The 20047-nt window shown below is 40.5% G+C and overlaps 2 protein-coding genes across 3 annotated transcripts in view; one reads left to right on the top strand and one right to left on the bottom strand.

Moving 5' to 3' along the window:
* The window catches only part of LOC138953908 (signal recognition particle subunit SRP54), a 74264-nt gene that overhangs the window by 18953 nt on the left and 35264 nt on the right, over positions 1–20047 (bottom strand). The window contains exons 1-2 of one of the 2 annotated variants that reach the window (XM_070325889.1): positions 2794–2927; positions 41–147 (exon numbers count right to left, since the gene is read on the bottom strand). In XM_070325889.1, the coding sequence (XP_070181990.1) occupies positions 41–118 (78 nt within the window). In that variant the 5' untranslated portion in view covers positions 119–147; positions 2794–2927. Of the gene's footprint in view, positions 1–40; positions 148–2793; positions 2928–20047 lie in introns of those variants that run through there. The other variant, XM_070325890.1, reaches the window with a different exon arrangement.
* Positions 4256–18644, top strand: LOC138953910 (acyl-CoA:lysophosphatidylglycerol acyltransferase 1-like). Its single transcript, XM_070325891.1, has 6 exons — positions 4256–4359; positions 8264–8520; positions 11533–11747; positions 12316–12452; positions 13526–13659; positions 15245–18644. Exons 2-6 carry the CDS (start codon positions 8307–8309, stop codon positions 15664–15666), a joined length of 1122 nt encoding a protein of 373 aa, XP_070181992.1. The 5' UTR covers positions 4256–4359; positions 8264–8306; the 3' UTR covers positions 15667–18644.

Here is a 20047-nt window from a genome sequence, read left to right as displayed (position 1 = left end):
CAGCAAAAAAAAAAAAAATATTTTACTTATGAACACTCACCTCTTCATTGATGATTGTGGCATTGCTCAGTGACTTGAGGGCAGAAGTAATCTTCCGCCCAAGATCCGCTAAAACCATGGTGGTAGGTGTTCACTGCAAATCTACTTCTGCAACATAGCAGCAACAAATGACTGAAAGAATTGAAACCTTTATTTCCAGCAGTAAGACTTAGACTCCTCTTGGAATAATGTATCAATAGACCCTATCGGTATTCCAAGCTATTGCAAGCTCTTGCAAACTTCAAAGCATAGCAAAGCATGTGGTACAGCTATCTCGCGCGAGCTGCAAAACCCGAGGTTCAAAGTTCTTGCGACGTTCAAAGCATAACAAAGAGGGGGTATCGCGGATATCTTGCGAGAGCTGCTCAGATACCGAAAAGGTCTATTGAGAATCAATCTACCTACAGATCTATCTTTTTGAGGTGCTCTTCAGTTTTCTTTCAGGGTGACAAGCTGGTGAAGGTAAAGTTTTTATGAGAGTGAGACAAGGTCACAATCACATCTTCTGTTTACTTTTGTTTACGAACACAGAGTTATAACTTAATGAAAGACCTGTAAGTGTAAGAACTTGTCTTAACAGGATTTACACGGATGGATGAAACAAATCTAGAGAGAGGAAGCTTTGTATCATGCTTATCAGTACACAAGAAAAACCCTATTACATTAAATCACATCTGAAAATAGTGCAAAAATTGTGTTTGATGGGTACATGTAACTGCAAAGTGCAAGTCACAATTACTGAATTAGTGATTACATGTACACACTGGCTATACGCACTCGGAGTGTATACAAGACCTGACCACTGACACTGTATACACTCCGGCTTTAACTCCCGGTCGCGAAGCGAATTTGCCATTTGACACCACTTTGCGATAGGAACGCAGAGCAGTTGATTATAAGAGTACAAAGAAACGAAAACAATCTCATTACATTTTCACATTTTCGACACTGAACCGCATCAACACTCGGAGCGTCATTCGATGCCATTTTCACATTTTTGACACTGAACCGCATCAACACTCGGAGCGTCATTCGATGCCATTTTCACATTTTCGACACTGAACCGCATCAACACTCGGAGCGTCATTCGATGCCATTTTCACATTTTCGACACTGAACCGCATCAACACTCGGAGCGTCATTCGATGCCATTTTCACATTTTCGACACTGAACCGCATCAACACTCGGAGCGTCATTCGATGCCATTTTCACATTTTCGACACTGAACCGCATCAACACTCGGAGCGTCATTCGATGCCATTTTCACATTTTCGACACTGAACCGCATCAACACTCGGAGCGTCATTCGATGCCATTTTCACATTTTCGACACTGAACCGCATCAACACTCGGAGCGTCATTCGATGCCATTTTCACATTTTCGACACTGAACCGCATCAACACTCGGAGCGTCATTCGATGCCATTTTCACATTTTCGACACTGAACCGCATCAACACTCGGAGCGTCATTCGATGCCATTTTGCGAAGGTATGCTTCCCTTTCGATTCATGGTATCAAAGTATGCTGGGAACAAAAACAGACAAAAACAAACACACACACACACACGAAACTGATGCTTCATGGCAGTTTATTGTCGGAGTGGCGGGGATGTAGCTCAGTCGGTAGCGCGCTGGATTTGTATCCAGTTGGCCGCTGTCAGCGTGAGTTCGTCCCCACGTTCGGCGAGAGATTTATTTCTCAGAGTCAACTTTGTGTGCAGACTCTCCTCGGTGTCCGAACACCCCCGTGTGTACATGCAAGCACAAGACCAAGTGCGCACGAAAAAGATCCTGTAATCCATGTCAGAGTTCGATGGGTTATAGAAACACGGAAATACCCAGCATGCTTCCTCCGAAAGCGGCGTATGGCTTCCTAAATGGCGGGGTAAAAACGGTCATACACGTAAAAGCCGTGGGAGTTTCAGCCCATGAACGAACAAACAAAACAAATTGTTGGAGTTTTGATCATACTTGGAGTGTGTATCGACCTAGAAACGGTTGTATACTATGTGAATGTACATTATTTGCCAACCCTCGACACTCCGAAAAAGAGATAGCGGAAGTCCATACGTCAGACTGATTTTTCATTGGCTACTTCCTAACGACTTGTTAGGGGGAATTTCATTGGCTACAGATTTGTAACAGAGCTTTTCATTGTCTGAGTGTATACAGACTCATCGATCTTGTATACACTCGGAGTGCGTATAGTTTTTGCCTTACAGTTACATGTATTGCCTGTTATTGTTAATGTTATTTACGGGATTTGCTTAGCAGTGGCGTTTTATCAACACCCCTCATAAATTTGACCCTTGCGGGGTAGCCTATTACAGATGGATTGGTTGTAAATGTATGCTACCCATCAGCATTACTTCAGTATACTATAACACTAACAGTAAAACCAAAAGAGTTCAGAGAGCATGGGTAAGATTAAGACTAGAGAGTGATCAACAGGACGATCTCCTCTGTGGAGATTAGAATGCACAACTGTACAGTCTACTACAGTGTACTACTAGCTGAATACGACTTGGTCTCAAATACACACCAACACACACACAGACATAGGGGCAGACTGACAGTGACACACTGAGTGAGAAGGAGAGAGAGATATATATAATACTGACTCGCTGAGCATACACACCACACCAGATGGGCTTTGGATCTTCCCAAATTAAATTTTTAACAGAAGGACTCGACGTTCAGAAACAACTCTCATAATCAGAATGAAGAGAATAAGGCAAACAAAGTGATTTACCACAGAATAATGATGAAATTTCAAGTCCAGATTCTTCTCAACACAACTTGGGCCCACACGTCATTTGTTGAGGGGAAATTGTTGGTGGTAGCCCTAAAAATAACCTCTGTACCAAAGACGAACAAAACCCAGAGACTATTTATTTTAGAAATATATAACCCGTCTAAAAAAATTCAGATAGAATAATTAATCCTTAATAAATTAGCACATTTGCAAGTGCCTTTTATTATAATACGAGGCGTAGAATTTGATTTTAATTGAGATTAATTTTAGGGGGTATCTTTTACCCATGTATCCCATATTACTACTTCACTGCAGAAGAACTAGACACCCAAACGAACTGTTATTAACATGGCGCTGTCAACACCCGATCGAGATGTAACAAAATGATGACAGAACTATGTACTACTTATAAATGCGTCACAATTATAACGCACATGAGTAGGGTTAAAGACAACTTTAGAAGAAAAGTAAATGACTATCTCTTTACAGGAAGTTAGAAAAAGTGTACATGTATTAGTGAATTTGTCATGGTCCGTCAAAGACTCATTTGTGGCTAATGTTGTTGTGTCTGTTTCAGTATTCATTCAATTAAGCATTCAACAAAATAAACTGCTAAGCGTTCTTAACCTTTGTTGCTGGCACGAACACGGATAGCACAGTTGAAAAGTTACAGGTCTATGGTCACACCAGAGAGCAAATCACCCCCATGGACTGACTCGAGTCCGTGAGGGAAGCTCTTTGATCACACCATGAGAAGCGTGCTTTCCGTGTCAGTTTCTCTATGCATTGTTCAGTTGGTTTATCATTGCAAACAATGTGCTGTAAAACTTCTTTTTTAAAATCCCGAGTTAATTCAGAAAGCTAAAGTCAATTTATTCTCAGTGATTTTCTTAGCAAGCAATAATTAGCTGATCTTTTTTTTTCTTTAAAGTTAGCATCAATCTTTTTCCTCATGATCATGATGGATTCACAGGTCATAGTATGTACGACTGCCATGAATGTGTAAGAAATGCGAGCATATTTTGCGTTTTTATCAAGGTTTACCAAGTTCTTCAGCAATGAAACCGTCATCAAAACAAAACTCGGACAACTCATCGTGGGTCAAAATCATATCAGTTAAATGTGTAAAAACTGAGGAAAAACACACGAAACAAAACAAACACGCCACACAATGTGCTTAATTGGAATTTTTTTTCAGTTAAAAAAAAAAAGATTTAAAAAAAAACACCGATGTCTGTCTCCCCACATATCTACAAACTTGGCAGACCCTCATGATACAAAATACCAAACAATTCCTTTATTATGACGGGTGGTATTAATTTCTTAACTGAAAAATTCATTGACCAGACAAGCTTTAAAATCTTGTTATACACAGGTTTTTTGCTTTCAAAATGTAGGAATTCGTTTAATACTGTAGTTTCCGGTATTTATGTATGGTATACACTAGGGGAGATAACTGTTGAACGTCCTTCGACCTGTGGATGTTTCGCAGCTGAACGTGCATGTCCTGATACATGTTCGTGTGTCAGCGTAAGAGCAGCGGGGTTGGATCGGGTATAATCGGTGAGTATTTAAATGGAAGAATGTTACTAATATTCTTGTATTCATAAATGATATGAACCTGTGTAGACTACTGTAACAGCATCTGTGTGCATGGCAACAATCAGTTGCACCCAAAACACTGAATTTTACATTCCTTTTACATGATTTGTTACATGATTTCTACAGAATGACATCAGCCAACTTTCTCTTTCGAATGTTTGCAGAACAGATTTTATCTTCGGTGCATTTGTACTCACTGCTGTTATCTGCGTACCTCTGTGTGTGATCTGAAACTAACGGTACAACACCTACACTAGAGTAAGGATCCAGCCCTGAAGTATTACCAAAAGTACACCTGAAGTCAGTGACTTAAAACAGCAGTATTTATAGTAGTGGTAGCTTATAGTTTGTAGCAGTAATGATTGAGTAGTATGAATTTTGGTTGTCTTCCCTTTATGTAACCGGTGTTTGCAAATTAGTGCTGGAGTAAAGATGTAGGCCGACAGTCTTTATTTGACCTTTGTACTGAAAAAGTGAGTATAGATAGATATATATATGGGTTTGGCCAGAGTAGTTTGCTTTTCCTTGCTCAAACAATGTGATCATGATAAGCAACAGAGATCTTTTCATGTTTTTTCATACTTTACATTCCTTCTGGTTTTTAGCTATCCAATCATATTCACCAGCATATATATATCTGTTCAGGTGTTTTAGTTTTCATGGGATAAGCTTGAGCATCCCTCAACTTAAAGGCAGAGTAAGCCTCCCGTAAACCATCACAGATACGGTCAGGCTTTTACACACAGTACAAACACCCTTTCATTTAAACACTCACTAATTGAGAACATCCTAGGTGCCCTCCGTAAAGAGCGAACAATTTTCAAAGAATTTATTCAGTTTGCGTGGTTTATCTTACCCCTGAGCCATCGTGAACCCGTGTGATCCAGTTTTCCCTTTTCACAATGCAGTCGTCATAGTTAGTCATTTGAATGCGACTCGACGTGAGCTTATCTACAATAGCACGTTTTTTTATGCACGAAACAACGGCTGTGGTTCACAAGAACTCTAGCGATGGCTTGTGACTGTTGAGAGGAACGGCGATTTGCACTGATAAACCGGCCGTCGTCTGCTACGACCCTTGCGTGACCCTGCTTCCGGGCTTTTCTTTTTTAAACTTTCACAACTTCGAATTGTTCTGATCTTGTCTTGATGAAAAACGAATTCTTTTATGATTAAAGAATGTTTGTGTAACAAGCTGTCAATTTATTATTTAGATTTTAAAAGTTAGGTCTAGCGCAAAAACGAGGCGCCGTTGTTGTTAACGGAACAAGTCTACGAAAATAAATTCTTGGAAAATGTCTCACGCTCGACAGAAAGCAGCCAGGATGTTCCCGTTCGGTGAGCGTTCAAATGGAAGTATGCTTGTACTGTATTTAGACGCTCGGGGAGCTCTGTGATGGTTTATGGGAGGCTTACTGTGCCTTTAAAGACATGCCAAAAATCAACAGCCTGGCTGCTTCCAGTGCCAAGTGGGATTTTTGTTGTTGAATTAATTATGTGATTGTGAGTGACACCTCAATCAATCAATCAATATGAGGCTTATATCGCGCGTACTCCGTGGGTACAGTTCTAAGCGCAGGGATTTATTTATTTTTTATTTTATTTTTTTATTTTTATGCAATCTATATCGCGCACATATTCAAGGCGCAGGGATTTATTTATGCCGTGCAGTGCTTCATTTTGCCGGGGCGGCCGCGCCATTCACGCGTCATTTTTCAAAATGACGCACGGCAGAGCCGTGCTATGCGCCCATCGGGCGCACATTTAAAAACAATTTTTTTCTTTTTTTTCTTTCATTTACGTCGCCGATTTCTCCACGCTAGCGATCGGAGGTCGCCGACTTGAGATTAAACAAGTGAGTCACTGAATCACAAGTGTGTCAGTGAATTTGATTCATTGGCTTTGCAGAGAGGAACCAATCAGAAAGCGTCTTTCATTTCCGCTTGTGTTTCAAAAACTGAGCATGACGTCACGTTGATCTAACGAACAATTTCGCTATGCCGCCTCCTCCTGTGAAGAAGCTGAAGGCAAAGCTAACTGGAATCAGTGGACTTGTACAGACCAAACTCACTTTCAAGCTTCCTGTAGCTGTCAGTGAGTCTGACAAAGGTAGATATTTTCTGTTTTTACTGAACCCGTGGGAGAAGGGGAAAATGGGTGAGGGTGTGCAGTGCACATGGGTTTGACATCACATCTTTTCTGTTTGTCTTCCGATTTTGGAGACAGATTCTCCGACTTCTGAGATTACTCAAATTTACTGTTGCTGCTGTTTGGAGCGACTCTCTCAGTCTCTTATACAACCCCCCCCCCCCCCCCCCCCCCCCCTATATTTTTTTTGTTGTTGTTGTTTTTTTTGCTGCTCGATTATCTCCCATATGGCGCGCTTTCAGTTTTATTGACCCCTCATTTTCAGGGGTCATTTGACCCCTCATGCTCTATAATGAAGCACTGGCCGTGTGAGATAGAATTTTTTTACACAATACATCACGCATTCACATCGGCCAGCAGATCGCAGCCATTTCGGCGCATATCCTACTTTTCACGGCCTATTATTCCAAGTCACACGGGTATTTTGGTGGACATTTTTATCTATGCCTATACAATTTTGCCAGGAAAGACCCTTTTGTCAATCGTGGGATCTTTAACGTGCACACCCCAATGTAGTGTACACGAAGGGACCTCGGTTTTTTGTCTCATCCGAAAGACTAGCACTTGAACCCACCACCTAGGTTAGGAAAGGGGGGATAAAATTGCTAATGCCCTGACCCTGGGTCGAACTCGCTTCCGAGCGCAAGTGCGTCACCACTCGGCCACCCAGTCCACCTGAGTTAATCTGCTAAGTTATTCCAGCAGAAAAATCCCACAATTCACAGAATACAACCAGGCTGTTGATTTTTGGTATTTGTCCAAGTGAAAGGTTGCTATTATCCCACGAAAAGGTCTTGATAGATCTGTGGCGTTAAACTGGAAGGACGGTATCTTTAATTGATTGGTTAGCGGGTTCAGCATGTATCAATAGAGGCCCGGTCAAGGCTGAAAGAAAAGGTTCACCGTAAAGTGTGTATGTAGACATAATGTTGCTTCTATTCAGCCGCAAAAAACTGGACATGCGTTCTTCTGAAAGAGATCAATAAACCATGATCTGTAATTAATTTTCCAGTTTGTACTAAGTCAGTTATTTTATTATTTACATTATCAATCCTTTGGTTATTTCTTCACATCACAGGTGCAGCAACACCTAACATTCATGTCTTAAACTTGCACACATGGCAGTGTTTTGACGACACAATGGTTTAGTTAAACTTTAAAGTAGTTTTGTTATGTTAGACAGCTCAAAGTGAAAAGAAGATTTTCCGCATTTTATTTTTGATTAAGTGTAGATCTGTTATACAAATAGTGATCGACAAGAAGAAGAAGAAGTAATAATACAAATAAATAGAAAGATCAACAACAACAGCTCATCAAAACTATTAGCATGAGAATGATCTATACAAACTAGAAAAGTTACATGCATCAGCTACCTTGGTTAATAATTTAGATGAAAATTTCTCTCAAATTGGCAAAAACGTTTGAAAATGCATTTTGTCTACAAGGCCCAGCAAGGCTTCTGTCATCTTCTAATGTCTTTGATAATTATAAAGGCGTGTTTTTTCTCAATCTCCAGTCACTGACGAATATACTTTCCTCATCTGAAGCATTGGCTGAAGCAGGCCAATTGCATGACCATCATATTGTTGTGACATGCAAGAGGTCTCCTGATCAAAGAATGTTTATAGCCTGTACATGTGGGCCTATAAATATTTTCAAATTTATCATTGCAGGTCCAACTGATCTATTCTTCACTGAGCCGGTTTTATTGTTTCAGAAACCGAAGGCACTGAGTAAGGACTGCACGTAATCTGCCAACCATGGCTGCTGTTCTGAACATCATACGCTATCTGGCACGCTTCTCAGTGTTCTTTGTCACCAACTGCTATGGCCTGTTTTCCTACATGATGTGGACGACTTTGCTGTCCCCTCTACGGATCCTGTGGCCTGCCGCCTATTGGAAATTTGAGTCTTTTGTCTTTAAAGGCCTTCAGTCCTTTGTCATCATCTGGATGGGAAGAGGGGACTATAAGGGTAAGAGGATTTGGTTCTGTGATAATAATGATAATAAGGATACTTATTTGACACAGATCTTGTATAGGTCTCAGCGCCTTACAAAACCGGAAGAAAATATACACACACAACTATATACAGCAGACTTCCACTAACTCGCGGTCCACTAAATCGCGAATTCGGCTATATCGCCGAGACCTCTTGGACCCCCCAAAAAAACAGGACCAACCTTTAAAAAACAAAATAAATAAATAAATAAAAATTAGTCACGTAAAGGCCAAAAAATAGTACAGATCATGAAAAAATGTTCTATCATAACCACGCTATCTCTCTCTGGGTCCGATGGCCTTTCATCATGTAGTAAATTGTCATTTCATCTTATCAGTCTCTCTCCCTTTCTCTCCCTCAGTCTCTCCAAATAGTGTTCTACGTGTGTGTGTGTTTTCAGGTTGTGTACATTACGGGTTGATCGAGACCTGCGAACAAAAGAAAAACAAACCTTTCACGCGCACGTGCCCCACTCAGTCAAGAACTTTCATGCCAGATCGGTATCGTCAAATTGGCCACGTGCCTATTGAGGTTAAGTGTCTGACCAGTGTCTGGCCAGTCAGGCGTGCAGTTGAACACTCGAGTCCAGCTGATTGCGATCTCTGCTAGACGGTTCGGGTGGCCACAGGCGCCAATCAAATGCTTAAACTGCGCTTCAGTCTTCTGCAATCTAGTTAGGCATGCAATTTAACACTCGAGTCCTGCTAATCGCGATCTCAGCTAGACGCCCCGTATTTTCTACAGGCGCCATGAAGTGCTTCAGCTTCTTGCGTTATAGCAGGTGGCAGAAAAAGCAAACAATCAAAGACGAAATCTACATGCTTTCTGCCAAAGACAAAACGCGTGTCAACTCAGACTCACACAAAGCAAAACAAAACAAAAAAAGCTTATCCATGTAACTGACACATCTAAAAACGTAAACGTCAACCAATGATTTTGATCCACCAATCATTCTGATCTAACTATCGTTGGTGTCAAATAGTATGTTGTCAATATAAGACCAGCGCAGCGCTAAACCCAACATGTATTCATTATGAGTCGGAGAAAAAAGAAAAGAAATTGTCATCTGCTGATAAAAGAAAACGTGTCATCGCAGTTAATCTTTTGAGAACTTAGTTGCCAACAGAAGCGTCACACTTGCGAGAAACGCAGTAACACATACACATGAACATTGTAGCACAACCACATGCCAGGCGTGCGTGCGCACACACACACGCACGCACATACACACATGCACGCACACACACACACACACACATGCACTCACATGGCAAACGCACACACGCCAACGTGACGCTCACAGGCTTTTTGTGACCAACAAGGGAAATAACCGCGTTTTTCTCTGACTCAGAAGAGAACGCGGTTTCTTCCCTTTAATTGGACCCCAAACTGCATCGCGAATCGGATATATCGCGATCAAAAATCTTTGGACCCCAAAGACCGCGAGTTAGTGGAAGTCTGCTGTATATAATACAACTTCTATGGAATAAACAGATTGATAGTTGCCGTTTCGTGTGTTGCTTGACTAGCATTTAGGAAAAGTTGGGGAGGTCTTATAATGTGGCTTCCACTTCATTTCCAGGAAACAACACTCGTTTTAATTTTCTGTTAGCAGTCTTCTTCTGCCTTCGGGGGCTGAAACTCCCACGTACACTCGTGTTTTTTGCACGAGTGGAATTTTACGTGTATGACCGTTTTTTACCCCGCCCTTTAGGCAGCCATACGCCGTTTTTGGAGGAAGCATGCTGGGTATTTTCGTGTTTCTATAACCCACCGAACTCTGACATGGATTACAGGATCTTTTTCGTGCGCACTTGGTCTTGTGCTTTGCGTGTACACACGGGGGGTGTTTGGACACCGAGGAGAGTCTGCACACAAAGTTGACTCTGAGAAATAAATCTCTTGCCGAACGTGGGGACGAACTCACGCTGACAGCGGCCAACTGGATACAAATCCAGCGCGCTACCGACTGAGCTACATCCCCGCCCGTTCTGTTAGCAGTTGGACACATACCAAACACAAACATTTGGCCAGCTTCCTTTGCAGAGTGGGGTTTTGTGATGCATTGATTTTGCAGCTTGACACCAGTGTCAGTTTAAAAATAAATACCGATCAAATTGCCACTCTGCACAGAAAGTGCCCCGGCCGTTGATTGTTGGTATGCATGTGTTCAGGTAGAGAGAGGGTACAGTGGATGCCGCTTAATAAAACCGCGGTTAATAGAGCCAGCCGCTTATAAAAGCCGATTTCAGACGGTCCGGATTTATCACTATATCTTATGTATTAGAAACAGCCGGTTAATAAACCCAACCCGCCGCTTATTAAAGCCAGTTTTCTCAGAAAAATCACGAAAGCGCCGAAAAAGATTCTCCAATAAGAAAACGACAGCGGTTTGGTAAAGAAAAAGAAGTTGAGGAGGGTCTTCTCAGATGGTTTCAGCAAATGATCAAAGTACACGTACATGTACATAATTAAAACAAAAGTTAAACATCCTTCGTGAAGTTTTGTTTAGATTCAAACAAGTGTAAATGACGAAAGAAAGTGACCGAGTGACGTAAACAAAAGAGAAGATTTTTTTTTTCTTTCGAAAATGACGTATTCCTGGACTGCCGGTTAATAAATCCGCCGCTTATTAAAAAAGCCATTTTTCGTCGGTCCAGAAGTGGCTTTATTAAGCGGCGACCACTGTATTATTAACTCAACTCAACTCAACTCAACTCAAATTTTATTGGCTTCAATTTTCATAGAAGAATTTGTCTTGCGCTTGGGAGAAAGTAAGAGTATAACATATAAAAACAGCATTCATATCACATTTCATGTATCACACACAGTAATCACTAGTATAAGCCTACAATTATCACAATTTATCACAATGTAAAAGCTTGACCCGATCTGAGATGACAAGCCAAATAGTCGACTGTGCCGTAAGCACTGATATGTATGAATATTGCATCCGTGCAATGACATGGGATGTGCTTGCTACAGTGATAGAAGCAGGAGATGACATCCGCAAGCTGTCAGAGGAAGAGGCAGTGGTGATGTGCAACCACCAGTCGACAGCCGACACTCCCCTGGTGATGCTGGCACTGTGGCCCAAGGGGTCGTGCATGAACAACTCTTTCTGGATCATGGACTGGGTCTTCCGCTTCACCAACTTTGGCCTCATCTCCACCATGCGCCGGGACTTTTTCATCAAACAGGTGCTTCTTACATTCTAGTCACCCTCATCAAAAATTGATGCTATCTGGTGAAAGGTCACTATTGGAGCGGGGCCAGATAGTTCAATTTGTAGAGCACTGATGTTGTGGTCCCTGGGTCATCGGATTGAATCTAGGCCGGTACAGACAGGGGTCAACTGTATGTGCAGACTCGGAGACAGTACCCCACCCCTGTGTCACTGCTGTGGCACATTAAAGATCTTGGTCATTAATCCAGGAGAGCAGGTGGTTCATTTCACCTAAACAAGCACACACCTTGGTAGCGCCATTCTCGTTGCTGCTAACTTTCCACTGGGAGGAAGCAACTCAAATTCACAAGCAATGAGATAATAAAGAAATGACAATTTTAAAAAAGGAAATGATCCCCTGTAATGTCCAACTCCCATCCCCTTCTTACTTTCTGTCTCCCCTGTTTTCCTCCCCCCTAAAGCAACAGGAAGTTGACTTGACAGTTTAGCCATTTTTGACACTTTTACATTGTCTTTATGTGCACAAGAGAATGCAAATAGACCTGCCAGTCTTCAGTTGTGTTTCTATGAACTTGTTTCAGGGCAAAGAGACACGTGATAAACAAGCACAGCAACTTATAAACCATCTGAAAGGTTGCTTCATGCCACAAGGACGCAAGTGGATCATTCTCTTCCCGGAGGGTGGCTTTCTGCGAAAACGTATTGAGACTAGCCACAGGTCTGTTTCGTCTTTTTTCCCATACATTCTGTGTGTGTGTGTGCTTGTGTGTACATTTATTAGTAAAAACAATGCTGTACATAATATTATTATGGTTGTTTTAGGAGATGACACAAAATGGGTTCCCGAAACATTTTAGAATGAAGTTACTGCTTTCACAATAGTTTTCCGGGACATTGACTTTTAACCATGGTGTTGACCAAAAGGGACTCAGTGTTGCACAGAAATGACAGCAACTACACTCTACAGCAATGATGTTTGTACCCCCCGCGGGTTAGGGGGAAGAATTTACCCGATGCTCCCCAGCATGTCGTAAGAGGCGACTAACGGATTCTGTTTCTCCTTTTACCCTTGTTAAGTGTTTCTTGTATAGAATATAGTCAATGTTTGTAAAGATTTTAGTCAAGCAGTATGTAAGAAATGTTAAGTCCTTTGTACTGGAAACTTGCATTCTCCCAGTAAGGTCATATATTGTACTACATTGCAAGCCCCTGGAGCAATTTTTTGATTAGTGCTTTTGTGAACAAGAAACAATTGACAAGTGGCTCTATCCCATCTCCCCCCTTTCCCCGTCGCGATATAACCTTCGTGGTTGAAAACGACGTTAAACACCAAATAAAGAAAAATGATGTTTGTATCATTGAAAATCATAGTGCAAGTGACCACAAAAGACTTGAAAAGACCAGAAAAGACTTGTTTACATTTTCTTCATAAATTTATGTTCAGTTACGTATTAAAAGTTTTTGTTTGTATTTGTTTCTTTCAGGACTAGGAGCTCAAAGTAATGGGCATGTATATATGTGCCGCAGTTAGTTTACGGCTGACCAAAGCAGGGCTGAGGAAACTTTAGCTTTTACATCTTTTTGTATAAGCTGCAAGACCCCCGGGCAATAAAAACTGTAATGGTAACATCTTATTGACAACGGGCGTGCAGCATTTTTGTGAAGTAGATTGAAGAAAAAATTACTTTTACTTTTAGGGAGACATGCCATACTGCAGACTTTGTGAATTTGAAAACTGATTCCCGGCTGAACTAGAAAGAGACTATCATGGTGTTTTCTTACTGTGTACAGCTATGCCAGAAAGAACGGATACCCAATACTGAACAACGTCACCTTGCCCAGAATCGGTGCTCTCAAGGCCATCTTTGACACCATCGGTGCTCCAGAACGCAGCCCCTCTAACGAGGATATGACCAACGAAACACGTGAGTCAGCATTTTGTATGCATATTTATTGAGAAGAGAATCAAAGAGAATCTCAAATTTGGCGAGCACCGTATGTACCCCAATTCCAAGCTGCACACCAAATGTCAGCGCAATCGACCCATAAGTACCAGGGATATAATCTAAGTTTGGAAGACAGACAGAGCGAAACTTAGACACCACCATATAAACGCGGTGTAAAAACCACTGAAACAGATAGACTGTGAACTTTCCAAAATCAAGAATAGATACATGCAAGTCTGTTACAGCCGCAACCCCCTTCTTGTGTGTTATCAGTACATGCTAAAGATCCTTTGATCCATGAAACTGTTTCATAGATCATGGAAACACACAAATTCTCACAGTACACCATCCTTGAAAATGGAGTAGTGCTGCCTTAACCTTCACCGTGCTTCGTGTGTCTCTGAAACTATTTGGAATTTTTAATTGAGACTTCTTGTAATCTCCGATCACCATACAACCATACTATTGCCCAACTTTTGAAAAATTATTTTTGTAAACAAACGATGACGTAATTTGAACTATACAGTCCAGATGATGTAGGTCGTGGACGACCCATATGGAATTGCGTGAGGAATTTTACGCTGTTTATCCTTATTCGGATGGCGTTGGTCGTGTACGACCCATACTCTGCAAAGAGGCAGCAAAACGTTTATTCCTATTTGGATGGCGTGGGTCGTGTATGACCCATACTTTTTACGTTGAATCCTTCTTTGAAAAGTATGGGTCGTACATGACCCACGTCATCCGGACTGTGTAGTCCAAAGCGGGATCCGGTGAAGGTGGTGGTGTAAGAAATTATCAAACACATGCCAGTCCACTTACAAACATGGGAGTGTATGGATATGGGGGAGTTATAGAATAAAAAACACAAGAAAGGTTAGTTTATGGAAGGTTGATTATTGACAAAACGAAACAGTCACCAAAACCTTGATGTGTCGATCTTTGAACTGTACAAACAAGATACACAACAGACAAATAGTAGTGAAAGGGTGAAAGCTTAGCTTCCCATGTTATGTCTGTTCCTCCGAAGATGTAAGAGAGCAACATTTTCACTTCAGACTTCTTGTGGGAGTTTATAGCCCACAGAAGCACAAGAAGGAGAAGAAGAGCATTATGACGTTTTTGTCCACGAGACAAAGCAAACACACTGTGTCAAAAAGGCCAAAAAGAAAAAAATATATCTGTTTCCGGGGACCGACCCTACTTTTAAGCTCCGACCCTAAAGGTTTTTTTCGCTTTTTGCACCAAAAAAAAAAAAAAAATAAATAAATAAAAACGGGAGGTAATCGGTTGATGAGACTTCACAATCGAAGAGACTTACCTCCCGTTTCTGTCGTCACGCGAAAAAAACATGGCGGCCAATGACGCCGGGAAAAAACCCAAACAAACAACGTAAAAAGACGTTAACAAAACGTAAGAAAAAGGTTAAAAAAAACAATTAAAAAAAAACAACATCGACCGGCCCTATTTTTTTCAGCGATGTTACCGGAAACAGACATATTTTTCTTTTTGGCCTTAATCGTGACCATGAATTTTACATGTAAGTACTGCATTTCTTTTTCAGCTCTAGATGAGAGTGATCCAGAACGACCGCTGAAGTGGGTGGTGGACATGACGATCGCCTATCGCAACAGCACAGCCGACCCCCCCGACATGTTGGGCATGTGCGTCGGATTCAGGGAAAAGCAGAATATGTACGTCCACTATCGCGCCTACCCCCTTTCCTGCATCCCGCGCGACAGCGAAGGTCTGCTCAAGTGGCTGTATGACCGCTACGTAGAGAAAGAACGCATGCTGGACTATTTTCAATCACACGGCACATTTCCTTCCGACAGCGAGGACAGACCACAGGTGCTGTCTTCGCTCTCCGCCAGGGAGGTGACCTATGACTGGCTCAGCGTGGGCTTGTATCAGGCGTTTTACATCATATCAGCGTATATCCATTACACCTGTGTCATTAAACCCCTCTGGTCCATGGTCTTTTAATGATTCTGTCTTGTAGTTTAGGTCAACTTCAACGTAATGAAATTGTTTGCAAAATACTTTTTGAGGGTAACTGCTTTTGCACTGAGCTTACTGTGAGATGCTGCGGATAATTCTGTTTCTACTTTCAGGTCATTGTCCCTTCAATTCAGAAGTACTTTTTAAATTTTTTTTTTTAAACTGGGACTGCATAAAGGACTTATTTTCATCACAGTCTCCACAACAACCTCAAGTTTTGGGTGTGGCTTACTACTTTGGAACCAGGTTTTTTCAGGAAGCTAGAAGAGTTGAAGGCCTATCTTTATGCTTGCCTTTTCTTTGGCATGTAAAGCCTAGCCACATCTTAAGAGAACCCACAGCATGTGGGAGCAGCTTGCTTTTTTTTGGAACCCCCCCCCCCCCCCCCCCCCCCCCCAAACAAAACTTAATTGTCGTTTGTACATCTTTATACAATTGCATTACACTGAGGTTGACGTGTTGTAGACTCAAAACAGAATGCTCCACTCTGACATACACATTTTAAATCTTGTGTGTGCAAAATGAAGAGAACAAGAACTAACAAACTTGTTTTTGTTGAAAAACTAAAATTTCATGATAGTTTAACATCTGTTTATCTGACAAGGAAATTTTGATAAAATATTGAAGTAAGCAATGCTGCTTACAATTTTTTTTGTGTGCATGGGCTTACAAACATTTTATTGCTGGTGAATTTTTTTAAAACACATAATTATGAAAAATTATATTAGTGGAATGATAGTCAGGGGCATTCTTTAGACATGCTCGTTCAGTTGTGTGTAACACTTTATATTGACCAATGTGTGTGATCTGGGGTGAAGCAATTTATGCTTTGTTTCATTAGTGTGTAGTGTGAAACGGTATGAATTCAGTCAATCCCAAATTTGTATCTTTTTCATCCACAAGAAAACATGCATTTATTTAGCTCTGATATTGCTCGTCGTTCCATTGTATACATGTATATTTTGATGTGGAGGCGAAAGAAGTTATTTATTTGTTTATGTGTTTTTGAAGAGGGACTTTTGATTAAGAATGAAAGAAGGTGCATAATTTTTGGATTATACCATTGGGATATGTAGCGTTTGTAAACTTGGAGGAGAAACACCTTCATTCCTTATCAACGATACATTCGAACCATCTTCTAAGACCCCCAATTTTAGACTTCCTCTGATGTCTCCCCCCCCAAGCATCTGATAAGATGATTACTGCTGAAACAGATTTGGTTATACCCATATGATTTGTGTTTATCATTATGTTTGCATTCACCTGGTAACCCCCCGCGGGTTAGGGGGAAGAATTTACCCGATGCTCCCCAGCATGTCGTAAGAGGCGACTAACGGATTCTGTTTCTCCTTTTACCCTTGTTAAGTGTTTCTTGTATAGAATATAGTCAATGTTTGTAAAGATTTTAGTCAAGCAGTATGTAAGAAATGTTAAGTCCTTTGTACTGGAAACTTGCATTCTCCCAGTAAGGTCATATATTGTACTACGTTGCAAGCCCCTGGAGCAAATTTTTGATTAGTGCTTTTGTGAACAAGAAACAATTGACAAGTGGCTCTATCCCATCTCCCCCCTTTCCCCGTGGCGATATAACCTTTGTGGTTGAAAACGACGTTAAACACCAAATAAAGAAAGATTCACCTGGTAAAATACTTGATTGCAGCACTGGAATTTGTCAGCTAGTTTTGTTGTAGTGTTTGATTTAAAGTAAGAAATCTGAAATCCTCCTGATGATATACATGTGCTTAACTTGGATTTTAATACTTGTGTAACGAAGTGGAACTGCAGTGCAGTGAGGTAGAAATATTTGAAATTTCATGACCCCCCCAACTCCCGCCTGAAAATAGACATAAAGACCTTACATTTTGATTGCAGCATAGATCTTTTAGTTTGAGCTAAAATTGTTAGTGTTAAGTTCTCCACAGCAGTGAACAATATGAACAGTTTGAGTCTCATTTTGAGTAGCACATACAGTCGAACCTGCCTAGAATGTCAAACCAAGAGTGAAGAGACCACAAACTGTTGTTAGAGACAGCTGTGGAATGGTGAATTATACAAACCAAACAATTGTCGGGTCCCCTGTCAATGTTTGTAAAGATTTTAGTCAAGCAGTATGTAAGAAATGTTAAGTCCTTTGTACTGGAAACTTGCATTCTCCCAGTAAGGTCATATATTGTACTACGTTGCAAGCCCCTGGAGCAATATTTTGATTAGTGCTTTTGTGAACAAGAAACAATTAACAAGTGGCTCTATCCCATCTCCCCCCTTTCCCCGTCGCGATATAACCTTCGTGGTTGAAAACGACGTTAAACACCAAATAAAGTAAAGTAAAGTTTTGAGTGGTCGCTATTGAGGAATGGTCGCCAGGGCAGGTTCAACTGTATGTGGTTTGGGCAACAGATTATTTATGCATTCTTATTGATTGTCTGCAACGTGTTAATGAGATAAACATTCACACTAAGATTAACAACGAAAGCTGTGCCAGTAAACACAAACTTGCATGAGTAAATAGTAATTTCATTGTTTATGTAGTGAATCATTTTACTGATGTTAGCAAGAACAATTACAGGACAATTTTCAGTGTAAAGCGCAAAATGGACGAACAAAGTATGTGACAATTAGAAAAAAAAAAAAATGGGGATGACAGGTCAGGTTTTTTTTAATGTGTTTTAATTGAATATGTATTTTTGATTCAAGAACAACAGTTCCTGAGCTCAAGTTTTGAAAAGGTTCAGGAACTTTTGAGTTTTTCAAATGCTTGTGCTCACCATTTTATTGCTTTCCTTTTTATTTTATTTTATTTATTATTATTTTTTAATCAGGTTAATAGAGAGAAAGTCTTAAGTATGTATGTGTGCTTTTCTGTAGGAATACTTGCATATGTGTGTGTGTATTTGTGTTAAAGTGCGGTGATGTGTGCATAACATGAAAAAGCAAATCTCATAATGAATAGAGATGTAAAATTCTCTTTGTAACTTATTTTATGTTGCTGTTTCCATTGTTTGTTATACAAATTGTATATATTCTTTGTCACAGTTTTATGTAATTTTGTATGCTTTATGTTAGTCAGCACTTTTAGGCTTGTTGGTTGAGAGTATCAGAAAGTTACCCTGCACTACTGTTCAATTCATCAACATTATTGAACATCACTTTACCTGAAGTAAATTGGATGACGAGTAATTTAAGAAAAATATCAGACCAAATGTTCAAAGGGAGTTAATGGCAAGCTTAGCAAATCTCTGTCTCTGAAATACACCACACACACAGAGTCTCACGCACACACACCCACACCCACCCACACAGTCAAACACACAAACACACACACACACACACACACACACACACACACACACAGAGTCAAACACACAAACATACACCCACACACACACACACACACACACACACACACACACACACACACAGAACAGAAAAAGATCAAGAAGAAAAAGAGTGAAAATAATGTCTGTGAACCTCATGATCAGTGCTAATAAGTTTTGCCAGTGTCTGATTTACCCGATTCATTGTGTACTGGTACACAGTCATTTCAGGTAAATGTTATTTTTCATCTTCTTTTGTGGTTGTGGGTGGCAATTCCCACTTGCTCTCTTTGTGCTGTTTCATGAGTAGGCTTGTGTGAGAAGGTAGAATATATCATAATATATCTGAAAACATTGGCATTGCACTCATGTACTGATCTGACCTAAATAGCAACCCCTTTTTGACATTCAGAGCAACTTGTTACCACCGTGGTTTATTTACAGTCATCTCAAATATTATGTTTCTTTGTTTATTCTGTTTTTGCACTTCCGAGTCAATATGCACAAATATTGTTTTTAAATTTCAGCAAGGTTTTTTAATTATTTTCTTTCCTTGGGTAATGAGGATAAGGTGCACGTATCATTGGACACAATGCTTGCTTCTCACCACCTTTTTTTTGGCCACAGGAAAAGAAACCACGGTTTCTCTCTAAAGTTGTGTTTTGCTGAACGTTTCTCTCTCAAATTGCTCTCCACTTTCATGACTGTCCAGTTCTATGATGACGAGAGATGGACAGTTTAATATTTAATTTAAAACGTGATTAAGATAGGTTTTTGAGAATATATTTTTTTGTCCAGGGCTGCTTATATGTGGTGCTTCATTTTGTTGCCTGAAATATCAACATCATAATTATGTAATTACTACAATTGTATATTTTTCCTGAAATTCTTCTTCATGTACTTCAGTTGGTGGGTCTGGTAATGGTATGCAATTTATTTATCCATAACGACGAAAGAGATTAGTTTTATAAACTGGTTTATGGCCAGTATTGGCGTACAAAGTGATATGAAAACTGGTGTGAGAGTGAATATGTTAGTTTTGTCAGATCAAC

The sequence above is a fragment of the Littorina saxatilis genome, linkage group LG17 (assembly GCF_037325665.1).
Source record: "Littorina saxatilis isolate snail1 linkage group LG17, US_GU_Lsax_2.0, whole genome shotgun sequence".
Taxonomy (NCBI): Eukaryota; Metazoa; Mollusca; class Gastropoda; order Littorinimorpha; family Littorinidae; genus Littorina; species Littorina saxatilis.
The sequence above is the reverse complement of the archived record's forward strand: the minus strand, read 5'-3'. Positions and strand labels throughout refer to the sequence as shown.

Coding starts and splice junctions, on each gene's coding strand:
- LOC138953910 (XM_070325891.1), top strand. CDS start 8,307: ATGGCTGCTGTTCTGAACATCATACGCTATCTGGCACGCTTCTCAGTG. Junction 12,453..13,525: donor CGTATTGAGACTAGCCACAG/GTCTGTTTCGTC, acceptor TACTGTGTACAG/CTATGCCAGAAAGAACGGAT. Junction 13,660..15,244: donor GGATATGACCAACGAAACAC/GTGAGTCAGCAT, acceptor TTTCTTTTTCAG/CTCTAGATGAGAGTGATCCA.